This window comes from Phoxinus phoxinus (assembly GCF_949152265.1).
Source record: "Phoxinus phoxinus genome assembly, chromosome: 24".
Classification (NCBI taxonomy): domain Eukaryota; kingdom Metazoa; phylum Chordata; class Actinopteri; order Cypriniformes; family Leuciscidae; genus Phoxinus; species Phoxinus phoxinus.
In genome coordinates this window covers 13,758,411-13,774,326 of record NC_136899.1, presented here as the reverse complement: position 1 = coordinate 13,774,326, position 15,916 = coordinate 13,758,411, and the positions used below count along the sequence as shown (strand labels likewise).

The following is a 15,916-nucleotide window of genomic DNA, read 5'->3' as shown; positions in this document are numbered from 1 at the left end:
CCCAAATCCAGATTTAATAATTCTTTTCTTAAATCAAGCTGATCTTAGGATCAACTTACTGACTTTGATCCAGTTTCAGTAGTTAACAGCCCACTGGAGTGGAAAATTATCAGTGAAATATAATTAAAATTTGGTCTCTCCATCATTATATTGCTTATTGAGTAATAAGGACTACTTTTATGGGGTTTTGCATTCTTTTTTGAAGCTTGGAAGCTCAACACTGTGATATGAACAATTCTCCTTTTGTGTTCTTTGTAGGAAAGAAAGTCAAAAAGGTGTGTGTGTGTATATATGTATGTGTGTATATATATATATATATATATATATATATATATATATATATATATATATATATATATATATATATATATATATATATATATATATATATATATAATATATATATATTCTGTAATTATTTACACTTTTTATGAATCTTTAATAAGATTACCTTTTTATAATAAATCTATAAAAAACACATACACATGTATATATGTGTGTGGGTTTTTTTATCATAGATTTATTATATATACCTTTTTATAATAAATCTATGATAAAACACACACACACACACACACACACACACACACACACACACACACACACACATATATATATATATATATATATATATATATATATATATATATACCTTTTTATAATAAATCTATGATAAAAAACACCCGCATATATACATATATGTATATATGTGGGTGTTTTTTTCATAGATTTATTATAAAAAGGTATATATATATATATATAATATATAATTCATTCATTCAGCAAGGATGCATTACATTAAATAAAAGTGGCAGTAAAGTCCCCCTGCGGTGAAAATTATCAAGTTTATATGTCTATGTGGTTTTTTAATACGCTTTATGACAAACCATGTGCATATTCATAAGTCAACACCATTGCTGAGTATTTTCTCCTTAAAACTGCAGTGAACTAAACACAGTCTCGAAAACGCGTTTTGAAATTGCTGGTGTTTCTGACATCACAAACCACGTCAACGTGTGATCGTCAACGGGTGGAGCTCTGAGTTGGTGTGAGTGGAGGTGAGGCTAATTAGCATATTCATAGAACTGCATATTCTAAACGAGGCAAGGGTGTGGATGAAGAGACGTTTAAATATGTCGAAGGTGATCAAAGGTGAGTTTTAAGTTAGAAAATGATTGACTACAGGGGGACTTTAAGCGGCACAGCTGATTTCAACATTAATAATAATGTTTCTTGGAGCTTAAGAGACTTTCAAAAGCATTAACCCATTACCGACTCTACGACATTACGTACATTTGAGCTGTAATGTACTTGAACTAAACATGCGGGTAAAACCAAAGATCTGGTACCAAACTTGAAAAGGAATTAAAAAGCTTCTAACCTCAATATTTAATAACTGTAGATTTTAACGCTAGCATATGTAGGTTTTTAGTATCCGAATGATCCCCGCTGCCACTGCTTCACTTTAAGATGAGAAAACTTGACCTACATATTGTTTCAACATTATTTTGCAGCTATTTTGGTAATGTACTAGTATATGTGCAGAGCTGAGGCAGGCGGTTAGACCTGCCTCAAACCTGACATTTTAACTAATGTTCTTCACAAAAGGTTAGAGTGACCTACATGCTCCATGTGGAGTTTTCTCTCTCCCCTCCTCTTTCTCCTTGCACCTGAATGAAATGATGCCTTAAGTGTTAAAACGCATGCACAAAAATAAGAAGTGTTAATTATTCAGGTTTTAAATTATGCGACTGACGTTAAAGAAATAAGAACTTGATGTTGATATCAACAGTATAATTAGTCCTATAGAGAGAACATCTGAACTGTTAACGAACTTTCTGTTCCTGATACGAAACGGGGATGTGGCGGCTCTGATAACCCAAATGTTTGTGAGTCATCAGCACCTGCTGAATGTCACCTGAATTCTATTTCCTCCTGCAGCTTTCAGATCTGTTGGCTGCAGTAACTGGGAAAGAGGCATGGGTGCTCTGTTGGACCGAATTTGTGCAAAATAAATAAGTAAATCGAGTGTTATGCTAATGCTGTAAGCCAAGAATGTCTCTCTCTGTCCTTCCTGCGCTATGCTGGACATTGGTTCTTGCTGGCAGTGTTATCATCCATGCAGATCTGTGAAAGGCTAGGCTTTGGATTAGCCCTATGCTGACACAGCTTGACCTTGTTGGGTTGTGTGTGCGTGCATCTCTTTGATATGTGAAAGTGTGTGGTTCTGTGTGTGTGTGTGTGCCAGCGGTGCTTTCTTCTAGGTGGTAAGGAAGGCAAAAATTGACACCAGAATGATAAAAATGTTGGGTTGGTTAGACTTCTAGTTTATTATGGACTTTTAGTATATTATATTTGCTTGTTAATACTGTCAGGTAAACGGTTTTCCAAGGCTTTAACCTGGAATTTACATTGGACTAAAAAAAGAGATTTAGCCCAGAGAAGATACTTTGCCTCCTCATTTCACAAGGCGACCACATGCCACTGGTTTGTGTGTCACTTTGCTGTATGTCATTAACTCCATATTACATTTCTGGACTTGGGTGGAAGCCCATGGATATTTTATTAAAGAGCGTCCGTGCATGGGAAATGAGCCGGCGCTATACTGTGATTACTTGCTACTGGGGCAACGGTGTGTTTCGCTTTCGGAATGCCCCAGATAGTGTAATCTATGATTAACAAGGAAGAAGTTTCACTTTCCGGAGCAGTTGTTGGCTGCGTCCAAAACGTAGGCAGCTGACTTAGCAGGGAGCGTTAGCGCATGAAGGTAACTCACAAAACTGATTTCGAAGGCAGCATAATGGTTTAACAATCTATAGCAAACTAGAGAGAGCTTTGGTGAAAACTAGAAATGACATTAAATGTGGAAAACGTTGTTTAAAAAAACTAGAAATGACATTAAATGTGGAAAACGTTGTTTAAAAATGTACATTTACACACAAACTGAACAACAACCGCAACTTTCAGACACCATCTTTCCTTTTTAGCTTAACTGTCACTGAGTGGAACGCACAAGATCGTGGGATATCAAAGGCAGAGAAGGATACATCTATGCTGCCTTCAAAATCGATCAGATGAAGGGATCTCAGGAGACAGGAAGTCAAGCTAACATTGGATTCAAATGTGCCTTGATGCCTTCCTACCTTGCAATGCATCCTACGAAGGCAGCATTTTAAAGATTTTGGACGCAGCCATAGTCACTGAGCAAATTAATCAATTAAATGACGTCTACACCTGAGGTGCATCAACCTAAAGTTAGGATTGCAGCCAGTGGGAGTGAAATCTAACTCAGGGCCCAACATTAAACTTTTACACGTACTTGTTTTACAGGCAAAGAAAAAACTGATGGTTTACCTGCCTATCAGCTATAAAGAGCTAGTTCACCCAAGAGTGAAAATTCTGTCATCATTTACTTAGCCCATATGAATATTATGAATAAATACTATATAATATATAAGCAATACGGCTTGTCCCAGACAAGTATTAATGTAAAGCCCTGAGATCTCATATGCTATAGTGTAAGAGTTAAATAAAAGCTTGATCAGGATGCAAACAGAAGTCTGGATGTGATTGCAGTAATGATGGCCTTAGCAACCGCTCGTCCAGATAACAAATCAAATCACAGCATCCTCTACAGCTCTGTCCCAAAACAGCTTGGCAATCATGTCAAAACAGCCCTTTTTTTGTTTGTATGGAAAATGGTACTCACAGTGTCAGGATATTCCCAAACAACATCAGTACTCATCATTCTTGCAGCTTCATTCTTTACGGCTTCTCAAAATCAGTAGAAATTGCTTTTTGGGTGTGTTTTTAGAAATTCTCTTGTAGCTTTAATGTATATTTGTTTGTCTTTGCATATGACCTGTAATTGCACTGGATTCATATACAGTTTACATTCACAGTTATTATCATATTAGCACAACCTCTGTGGTTTATGTACTTATTCAGATGGGATTAAGATCTTTGTCGTTATTAAAAAAGTCGGAGTGTCTATTGGCTGTACGTGGGCGTTATAGAAAGTCATTCGTGCAGCATGAACCACATTGAAATGAACAAAACGTTTACAGTGTACACTACTGTTCAAAAGTAAAAAAAAGTAGTGTTTATTCAGCAAGGAAGGACACATTGAATTTACCAACAATGATAGTAAAGACATTTATAATGTTACCAAACATTCAATTTATCAAAGAATATTAAAAAAAAGCATGATTTCCATAAATTATTAAGCAGCACAACTGCTTTTAACACTGATAATAATAAGAAGAAATGTTTCTTCAGGACCAAATCTGCATATTAGACTGACTTCTGAAGGATCATGTGACACTGAAGACTGGAGTAATGGCTGCTGAAAATTCACATTTAATCACATTTAAACAAATATATATTAGAAAAAAAGCTATGTTGAATTGTAATATTTCACAGTGTTACTGTTTTTACTGTATTTGATCAAATAAATACAGCCTTGGTGATTTATAGAAAAACTTGAAAAACCCCATTTAAAATATTGTACCAACCCCAGACTTTTAAACCGTAGTGTAGAATAATCAAAAAGCCCTCAACGGTAGTGTACCAAGTCTAAAAGATTTGTTGCACATGTTGGTTTCTTAAAGCCCCACTTCTGTCACTTTCTGTACTATTACTGTACATATTTTTTTTTCATCTAGACACATCTGATGACAACCTAAGGGAGTTTTCTACAAATGTTTGCATTTACAAGTCACCCGGTAGTGTGCAGTGTATTTAATCAGTGTATTCAGTCTGTTCAGATCTATCTGGGCTTACAGAGAAAGCAAGTTACGGAAGTGTTGATTCTCTCTGTCTTTTGCCCTCTCTGGGTGCAGAGTGAGTATGATTGCTGTGTCTTATAAGTAATCAGATAACTTTCTCCACTAGCAGCGGGTGGTTTGTGGATCACAGCAGACACAGATTTTATTAGAGAGGTGAAACGTCAGACAGTGGAGCCTCCAAGGTGGCTCACATCATCTTGCTGGCACATGAAAAGGTCAGCCATCTCTCTGACTGAGCTGCATTGTCTTTTGATAAGTCAATGCAATAAACACAGACATTCCTGCATGCTTACAGGTTATGGTAGCATTCATTTGCTTTGGATCATATCTGAATTCGCTGCCTTTAGGTGAACTCTCGATTCAGTTCACAGTTTCATATTTGTTGGGCTACATTAGTACATAACAGGTGTGATTATTGAATCCTCTTGTGCACACAGCAGCTGCAGAAGTGATTTATTTTCTTTTATGAAACGGAATGGATGTGTACCACATGAGTACAGGTGAAACTCCAAAAATTTGAATATCGTTCAAAAGTTCATTTATTTCAGTAATTCAACTTAAAAGGTGAAACTAATATATTATATACTGTAGACTCATTACATGCAAAGTAATATATTTTAAACCTTTATTTGTTATTATTTTGATGATTATGGCTTACAGCTTATGAAAACCCCAAATTCAAAATTAGAATATTGTGAAAGTTTTCCTAGCTGTAAGCCATAATCATCCAAATTATAACAAATAAAGGCTTGAAATATCTCACTTTGCATGTAATGAGTCTATATAATATATGAGTTTCACCTTTTAAGTTTAATTACTGAAATAAATGAACTTTTGCACGATATTCAAATTTTAAGACTCATTTTAAGCCACTTGTCACCACCTATGGCATACAAATATAACCTGCAGAAAGAGTTACTAAAACAGTCTGTCTAAAACTTGCAATGCAAAGTCACTGAAAAAGTGAAAAGTGTGAATGCTGTTCGAGCACCATAACTTAAAGGTTGTGTAGGTAAGAATTGTCTAAAGAACTTTTTTTTCAAATTGGCTTAAACTGTCTTTATATACCAATACATAATTAAAATGTAAGTACTTTGAAAAAGAGAGTATACAAATTGAGTGACTCTAGTGTATTTAATCTTCAAAAAACACAGCTCATTAATTCCTACCGGGATGAAACAAGTGATTGGCTTGCGCGACTGTCACTCTCCGTCGCCATGACTACCGCCGCTATTACTGGCTCTGCCGACGTGCGCGCACTCGAGCACCCGTTTTTAGGTGGGACTGAATGGAATTAATGAGCTGTGTTTATTGAAGATTAAATACACTATAGTCACTCAATTTATATACTCTCTATTTCAGAGTACTTGCATTTTAATTATGTATTGGTATATAAAGACAGTTTAAACAAATTTGAATAAAAGTTTTTTTTAGACAATTCTGACCTACCCTACCTTTAAGCTGGGCACACACTACAAAATAATCGGGCAGATTTTGACCCAACATGTTAAATATTTATTATCTATTCTGTAGTGTGGGGGGACCCCTTTGGACAGACAAGCACACACTCTGTAGAGTGTCACGTGGAATGAAACAAAACCCAAAAAGTAAGCAAGCTGACAGATGACTTGCAGTCAAACCAAAAATTTTACACCAGGCACCAGATATATTTTTTTTACTGGGTGCAGGACACTATAGTTCATTTATGTAAGTGAGGATAGCAAAATAAAATAAACTGTGACATATTATACACAAAAATACTTCTCTCTAATTGCTAATGCGACCTTTTAACACCACAGACTAAACAAAATTAAGCATTGCTTGGTAATTGGTTGACCTAAATTTATATTATCTAATTGTGTACTTAAATTGAACAGCTGACAGCTATTCAACCTAATTCATTTGTGAGACAGTCTAACAGAAGGATGGCCGAAACCAGTGAAATATCAACTAATTTGATAACTGTGAGTTCGTCATATTTTATTACAATTTTCTAAACTATAGCGAATAAACTGTGATAATGTGAGAAATGTTGAAGGTGTCTGAATACATTTTGGGTTGACTGTACCCCCAGCTCTCTCTGTAACATGTTAACGCCGTCTCCACGACTTCATTAAAAACTAAAAATATAATATATATTTCCCGCAAATATTCCGTTAAAAGCAGTCCAAACACTATTATCTCCATTTTTTTTTTTTTTTTTTTACCCGTCGTCCGCCTTGTTTGTTTACTTTATAGTCACATTTGACCATGAGAGATTTTGCAAGATTTCCCCGTGTTCACAGTCGGGACTCAGGTTGTTTGTGAATGGGCTTTATGCACAGCTGCACTACTTCCTGAACTTCAGGCAGCTCCTTTGTTTCCTGTCTGCCATTATTGGACAAACTGATTAATCCAGGTGTGCCTGACCAATAACAATAATCAGACACACCTGGGTCAATCAGCTTGTCCAATAATGGCAGACAGGAAACAAAGGAGCTGCCTGAAGTTCAGGAAGTAGTGCAGCTGTGCATAAAGCCCATTGAATCTGTTAGTGTGTGCTGTCTTGGTCACTCCACACACTATAGGAACAAAGCTGTTAAATCTATGATTTTTTTTATTGTCATGTTTGTGGTATCTCGTGTGTGGGCCGTCCTTAACTGTAGTATACATTTTACATTTATTTGTATATATACATTTTACATATTTTAATAATTTTTTTACTACTTTTCAACAATATAAAAAATGTAATGTGTAGATATAAGTACATTGACAATAACTTAAATCAAAATACAACATTATTCATATATATATATATATATATATATATATATATATTATAGTGTAAAGAATGAATCATATGAAAATGTTTTAGTATATTTTACACTTTTGGGGTGAATACTGCCCTGTTGCATGATGGTTTAACAATTACCATTTTGGCTTATTTCAACCTTCTAGTAATTTAAGCGGTGGTTTTCATTGGAGAATCGTGTACAATGATCTACAGTGAATTATTTGCTCTATTGAATCTTATATTGCTTGCATCAATTCTAATCAAACTCTGCTGAATTTTTTATATACACTTGTTTACGGTTGGTTCTTAATGAAGTGGCTAAATTTACCTGGCTGTGTTTCCACTGAAGAGCCCTTGTGTGTGTACATATAATTTTGACGGTTTGGAGGGTACACGGTGTCCTGATTCATAATTAAACAATCCAATTCAGAGACAGAAGACTTGTTCATTAATCAGCCTTTGAAATTTCTGTTTGCAATCAGAGAGCTCGGAGAGATACTGTCTGCCTGTAACTCCTACCGTTCATTGAGCTGCACTAAGTGATGGAGAGGGTGGCTGATTGCAAATTCATTTATGTCAGTCATAGTTAGGGTTGATGACTTTGGCCATGGTTGCATTAAAGTGAAAATTGGCTAAGAGTAGTGCGTTTTATTTGTGGATAATACTACTGTGAAAAAATCTAAATGCCATGGTCAGAATTAGCATTTATATAAAGCTATTACACACTCAAGTTGCATTTACTTACCCGTGTCAACCTTTAAAAAAATCAGAGGGCGCCTATTTAGATTGTTGCAGAAAATCAGCAGCTTTTTAGAAAACAAAAACAAAACAGTCAGTTCTACTGAATCGTGTTAAGATGAACTTAAAGAGATATTGGCGCCAGCCTTACTTACTGACAAGTTTGGTTTGATTTCGGAACTACAGTTAGACAGACGTCAGTGCAAGCACTACAACTGAAACAGCAGCCACCTTTTACAGTTCCAACTGATCCAAAACAATGAGCTTATGCTGCATTCACGCCATAACTGTAATTTGGAAGAGATGGAAACCCCTGACTTTATACTCAGAGTGGTTCGTGACTCGAATTGATGTGCTTCAATGGCAACACTGTAAATGGCGAAATGAATCTGCTGCAGTCAGGTGGTACAGGTCACTGATCTTTAAGTTGTTTTTTGATCATTATTATTGTAATGTTATATTTTTTTGAGACCTGAGGTAGTTTAATACCCGTCTCTTGTGATGCTTGTTTGCTCCCTGCTGTACACGCGTTCATGTGTTTTGAAGGGGGCGTGGCTTTGGAGACGCTCTGAAGGGTGGGATCTTGTGTTTTCAAAGCTAGCTCGCTATTGCTAGCCTCTTCGAAAATTGCCCACCCTACTTTTTTACGTTTTATTTACCACCATTTTTACCTTTTGTCATAGATGTTTTTCAAAAATTCCATGTAAATTTAAAAATAGAAGCAAAAAAACACTACAAAACACTTTTTACCATCTATTTACTTTAACTATTTGCCAATTATTATACTACAACTATTTACTTATATAGTTATATAATATAATTTACTTGTATAATGCAACTATTTATTATATAAATAAATAATATATAGGGCATGGCGCATCTTGGCTGCTTTAGGACTCAGCTAAAAGTCTGTCATTAAAACAAAGTGTTGGTGTGAGAAGAATCTGAAAGTTTGCTTCTAGAAGGTCAAGAGGCAGCTGAATGTCACAATGTCGAAACAATTCATTCGAAACGAATGGTTGATGCCGGTTTCGTCTAGCTGGCTCTGCTTAAAATTGAATTCCTAGACTAAAATCAATAAAAAGATGAGATTATAGATAGCTTATGCTGTTGGAAAACATAAATGAAAATGAATATTAGTGAATTGTCAGAGGGTGCATGTATGTTAATATTAATAGACATGAATAAGCAGCACCCCCGTCTATCACAACAGTCGGCATCCCGAAAGTCCAGCAAACGGCCGAGAACGAACTGGGCTTGTAAATCTCAAATTCCCATAACCACATTTGATAACAGATGGCATGCGTGCACAGGGTTTCATTATTTCTGATTTTCTCATTTGGAACAATGTGGATGAAATGGAGCAATTTTGCGTGTAACCTTTTGGCTCGACACACATAGCAGGTATCAGGAGCACCAGGCGTCGTACAGGAATGCACCCAGATCAATTATGTTGAGTGCCAAATTAAGCATTGTTCTTTTTCCATGCACTACATCAGTGGAGTAAACAAATTAATCTCGCCTGTGGATATGAATCCCGACAGGATTTCACATACATCAACAAATGAATATTGGCTGCCTGAAGCAGGATATGGACTATCGCTTCCGTAAAATGATCCCCCTAACCTCAAAAGCATGCTGGGTCTTATGTGTTTAAGTGTGATCGGGTTGCACTTCTCTATTCAGAATGTACAACATGTTCTAAATGTGTCTAAAATGTATTCCATTTGCTCCTGTCACTTCCTAATGGTAATATGTTGGGAATGAACTTAGCATTAAATTATTTGATTTAAACTGTTTAATGTCTATTCATTTCTTAAATTACCATAACTAAATTATTTATATAAATTACAAGGAAATGAAAATAATAACCATTTATTGGGTAAAATTAGCCCAGATTTTGGTCAATATGAGCAGGTGTTAAATGGTGCAACCTACTTTAACCCAACATGTGTTCTGTCGAATATTTACCCGTGTTGGGTTGTTTTTAACCCAGCCTTTTTTAGAGTGTAGGTGAGCAGAATTTCTTTTTGAAAGCTAGATTTCGGGATAAGTATTATATTAAGAAAATAAACACTCTAAAAAATGCTGGATTGTTTAAATTTTCAACCCATGGTTGTGTCAAATATGGACAAACCCAACCGTTTGGTTAAAAAAATGTCATTGATATTTTTAACCAACTGTTGGGTTCAAACATGAGCACCCATTTTTTAGAGTGAACCTTGGCGCTGATCCAGGTGGACTCTTAAGCCTCAGTAAATATCCATCGTAAAATGTTCAACTACATTTGAAGAGAGCATGTTTTATTATGTGAATAAATCAGAGATACTAAACAGATGTGGAGGGTCCCGCTGAGAAAAGGCCATTCAAACCTCATTTGTTAATTATGGAACTGCTGGGTTATTGATTGGGCAAAGCTATGATTTTGCCCATGCCGTTTGGGGAGAGAACTGTGTCTGTTTTTGGGCAGTATAAGATAATAAACACAGGTGTCAGGGGGAATGGATTGAAATAAGTATGTGTGTGTGTGTTTGTGGATTCTTTTTTTAATAGAGATTGTGCACATTCTCTCACACTCTCTCTTTTCTGTTGACCTTGAAACCCTGTCAGGGGAATGTGAGTGTTTAATCTGTGAAAGTCTCAGACGTTGCTTGGAGGAATGTTTCAGAGAGAATTTCAGTCCTTTATTTCTTTAAATAGTATGCAGGGGCAAACTCGGACGAATGGACACTGAAACGAGTGCTGAAATTGAGATCTAGAGGCTCTTCATGGTTTTTATGGCTCAGCGGTACATTGTGTAACATCAGAAAGTATGGCCTGAGTGTTTTATTTGTCTGAAAAAATCCTTTTATGGAAATGTTTTCTATATTGTATGCATTGCAAGCGGGTAGATGCTGTCAATAATAGACTGCCTGTCATTATTTGAATGTTTGGTTACACTTTAATGTAAGGTGTCCTTGTTATGGTGTAATTATGCATTTAAGTTCTGAGTAATAATAATTAACAACACTACTAGGATTGGGGTTAGGTGCATGTAATTATGAATAATTTACTGTTATTACTAAAGTAAGTACATGAACTTGAACTAACTTGTAAGGAGGACACTAAAATATACTAAAGTGTTACCAAATGTTATGTACTTATTTTAAAGAAATTTGTATAATATAATAAATATAGACAGCATCCATGTATGTGTGTGCTGTCTGTATTACAGCATATTACAGTAATAAGTTGTGTGTGTGTGTGTGTGTGTGTGTGTGCTGTCTATATTTATTATACATTATAAATTTTTTATAAATATTTTGTATTTAAATAATACAACATTAGATGGCACACATAGTATCGTTCTTGTAATTCGGCTTGTCACGTAATGCAGTTTAAAGAGAAAAAAAATATTAGAATATTATTATTATTATTATTATTAATTGTTGTTTTTTACGGTACATTGCAGTAAATACAAATGCATCTTTCTGTAACAGATCTTCAGAAGATGCTGGCTTGTATTCAAGAAGGCGTCCAGTAAAGGACCACGGCGATTAGAGAAATATCCAGACGAAAAAGCTGCTTACTTCAGAAGCTTTCACAAGGTAAATGTGACTTCCATTTTTCATCTTGATTGAAAACTTCATTTTGATCACGTTTACAAATCACTAAATTAAGAGACGCATTGGGTCCATTCTGTTTAACATTCTAACACTCGGTTCATTCCAGGCTCAAGGATAGCTCTATTCATTACCTGCATCATTTATTTGCACAGCGTCCCTTTTGAGAAGTTCCTCTGACAGTGAGGGCTCTGGCTCAAGGGTTCATGCCGGGAGAGAATCTCTGAGTCTAATTATTTAGTTAGCAGGGGTCATAGGCTTTCCGGAGCGATCGCTGTGTGATACTTTTGGAGCTGACAGTAGCTCAGGTTAAAGGTGTAAACGTAAGCACATGTCTGTTTATTTGTGTTGTGTCAGTTGATAATATGATGTGTTCTCTGTGGAGTGTTGGTCAGAGACTTGTATCTGACATTGACATCGCTCCAATGACTTTGAAAGTCACTGTGATAAAGGATTTGATCATAGAGTACCTCCTCCCAACCCACTCTGATAATGCTCACAAGAGTTTAGGATTTCCTCAGGTGCTTGACAAATGGAGCACAAAAATTAAAAAATCCATCCTAATTATGAGGAAAGGACATGGATGTTTTTGCATGCGTTCATTATTTCTTTGTAGCCTGGTCAAATATTATTTCCGCACAATTTGGCATCATTGCATTATCACAAATAAAACTCTTGACTCCAAGCTTAACTGTGCAATATGCTTACAAATTTTTTTTTTAAGGGTTTTATAAAAGATTTTAAGGGTGATAAAGGGTGAAGGTCACTTTTTCTAGTCTGGACATCACTTACAGTATTATTTAGATAAATATGCAAATATATTTATTATTTTATTTCAATTTATTTGATCAAAAATACTGTAAAAACTTAAAATGTCTTAACTGTCACTTTAGAATTGAATGCATATTTGCTGAATTAAATATGAATTCCTTTTTTTTTTTTTTTATCATTCTGAGCCCAAACTTTTGAATGGTTATTTGATCATGCCTGATAGGTTTAGACCATTTTTGTAGTCTACCTAATTTCCCATCAAAGAATTTTAGTGATTTCTTTTTTCTAATTATCAGAATTTTTGTTCCTAATTGCAGTATCAGAATTCGTTTCATAACGTATAGGCTACAGCCAAATTAAAATCCATAAAGGGCATTTTGCAATAGCAGCAGGTTTCCGCCCAGGAACCAGACCCTCTTTTAAAGTGAAAAATTTCGAGCATTACATCCCTTTCCTGTCCTCAAGCCCTTTTGAAAATATTCCAATTAGGGCTCATTATCAGGGCGATGGCTGATGATCTTATGCGGCGAACATGCAGAACATTCTAGAATAATGAGCACAGATGCGGTTGTAGATTAGGGCCGTGACACCGCGGTTTGATGTCGCTGCATTGTGGGAACGTGCCTTTATCAGCTCTAACAAGCCTGCTAATAAGATTACACATTAGACATGAGGGAGATGAGTGAATGTGGTACAAAGCAACAGCCCGGCTTTTCAGCATGTGTGATGAAGACAGGCAGATCTGGTGTAGGTGTAACTCTCATGTCTCTGCACCAGTTTTTGCTATTGAAGTTTAGATTTAAAGATACAATTGTTAAGCTAATTTTCTATTATACCTGATGTATTGACATACTTTAAGTCCCATTTTGTTCATATTTGATGTTCATGATATTCCGATTTGAACTCAAGTAGAATTGTTAGCATGTTGATATATATTATGTGCTCAAAAAAGGAAAATACAGTTAAGGGCAACATGTCTGTCATATACTGTAGGTTACATAAAATTATAATAAGTTCATTATAATTGTGTGCTTGGAACTTTTGTTTTTGTAATTAGGCTCATCAAAATTATATAAAATTTAGATTTAGATATAACGGCCAATATATCGGTGCGTCCCCAATTAACATTAAACTGTCAGCAATTTTAAAGAAAATGTTACATTTTGTTTACATGTTAAATCATTTAATAGCATGAAATCACGTGTAGGGTAGTGACCTCAATAAGCCAACTTTTTTTTCAAAGGAAATAAACAGTTGTTACTGTTATTATAACTCTTATTTGGAGCCAATTACACGTTCAGTTTTTGTGATATTGCAATCAAGTGTTGCTGTTGAACCCTGTTCCAGATTTGTGCTGTTCGATAAGCTGTTCAACACTATTTATCTGGTGAAAAAATGGGTGTTGACAATCATTTGAAAAGTGAGAGATTCATAAATTGAATGCAACCTGATATGTTTTTAAAGCAATATTCTGTATTTAAAAAAAAATAGACACAATGAATATCTGCAGCTAGTGCATAACACTTTTTGACAAAACTGTTTCTGACAAAATGTGTGGTGTTAAGGTGAGAGATTCATCTTCTGTTTAATACTCACGTTATTGGAATACCTCAAATATCTATAAGAAATCTTGGAAAACAAGCATCACTTTATTTAACAGTGTTATATTAGTATTATTTATGCACCATAGTATTACTATTTTGCATTGTTTTTATATTTTCAGTTTTTATTTAATTTAATCATTTTGTGCTTCTTGTCAATTCTATCAGTAGTTTTTTTTATAGCTCTATTTAGCTTTAATTAATTTTTATTTCACTTTCAAAACATTTTTTGCTGATAATTTACTCACCCCTGTGTCATCCAAGATGTCCATGTCTTTCTTTCTTCAGTCGAAAAGAAATTAAGGTTTTTGAGGGAAACATTCCACGATTTTTCTCAATATAATGGACTCCTATGGCAACCAACGGTTTTGAAGGTCCAAATGTCAGTCTCAATCATATAGGTCTCAATGCAGCTTCAAAGTCTCGACACTATCCCAGTCGAGAAATAAGTCTTATCTAGCGAGACGATCAGTCATTTTCTAAAAATAAATAAAAAGTATATACTTTTTAACCACAAATGCCCGTCTTGTACTATCTCTGAGATGCGTCACATATTACGTCATCACGTTGGAAAGGTCACGCAAGACGTAGTCGGAATTACCGACCCAGTGTTTACAAGTATGATGTATGTATGTTGAATGACACATTTATATGTATTTGTGTCAGTTTATTGTTTAAAACGGTCCTTACGTGTGCATATATTATTGGTACGTGTATTAGTCTTTGCCCGTTTGCTTTGTAAACACGTCTAGCCTTTCCAACGTGATGATGCACATCTCAGAGATAGTACAAGATGGGCATTTGTGGTTAAAAAGTACATCTTTTTCTTTTTAGAAAATGACTGATTGTTTCGCTAGATAAGACCCTTATTTCTCAACTGGGATCGTGTAGAGCGTTTGAAGCTGCATTGAGACCTATGATTGAGACTGACATTTGGACCTTCAAACCGCTGGTTGCCATAGAAGTTTTTTTCGCCGCTAGGCTCGTACAATAACAAAGGCGTAGGTTCATGACGCAGTGATGAGCTGAATGCTGGGACTTGCTGTCAAGCTGATGGAGCTAATAATGTTAATGGATGAGTGAAAACATTCACGTTTTTTAGCATTACAGTGGTATGAAGCAGGTCGCGATTGCCAATTAATAGACAGATATCACACGCGAGTCCCGCGGATATAAAGGAAAAAGGATTAATTCTACCGAACTACCGCCAAGTGCTGAAATTCTACTCGCACAGGTCAGTTTATTTGACGAATTAAACTTGTGAGGTAACGCAGCGCTGTTTCACTTGGCCTAGCGTTACACTATCATACTAAACAGCATGTGTTGAAAGGTATAATGTTATTCTGTGTTAGTTTGTTTGCTATATGAAACTGGCAGCTTACTAGTAATCTAGATCAACATTAGAATAACATACAGATCATATTCTAACATTTCATCATGTTGAGCTATATAACATTGATTTGTTTTATGTACATTTGCTCACTTGTCTAGTAAAGTATGTGCAAGAGTGGTGTCTCTGTCAAGTCGTGACTCGTGAAGCTCTGTCAAGTCCAAGTTAGTCACGGACCTTTTTTGTCCTAAACTCTGCTTGCCATGGTCCATAATGTTTGAACGAAATAGAACAGCGTGCCGCTAAACGTTATG

The 15,916-nt window shown here is 35.5% G+C and overlaps 1 protein-coding gene across 4 annotated transcripts in view; it reads left to right on the top strand.

Annotated features, from left to right (window-relative positions):
* Positions 1-15,916, top strand: part of dok6 (docking protein 6) — a 63,374-nt gene that overhangs the window by 15,868 nt on the left and 31,590 nt on the right. For 3 of the 4 annotated variants that reach the window (XM_079601871.1, XM_079601874.1, XM_079601872.1), the window contains exon 2: positions 11,778-11,885. The exons of the other annotated variant lie outside the window; for it this stretch is intronic. In XM_079601871.1, coding sequence (XP_079457997.1) covers positions 11,778-11,885 — 108 coding nt within the window. The remainder of the gene's footprint in view (positions 1-11,777; positions 11,886-15,916) is intronic. 4 annotated transcript variants of the gene reach the window in all.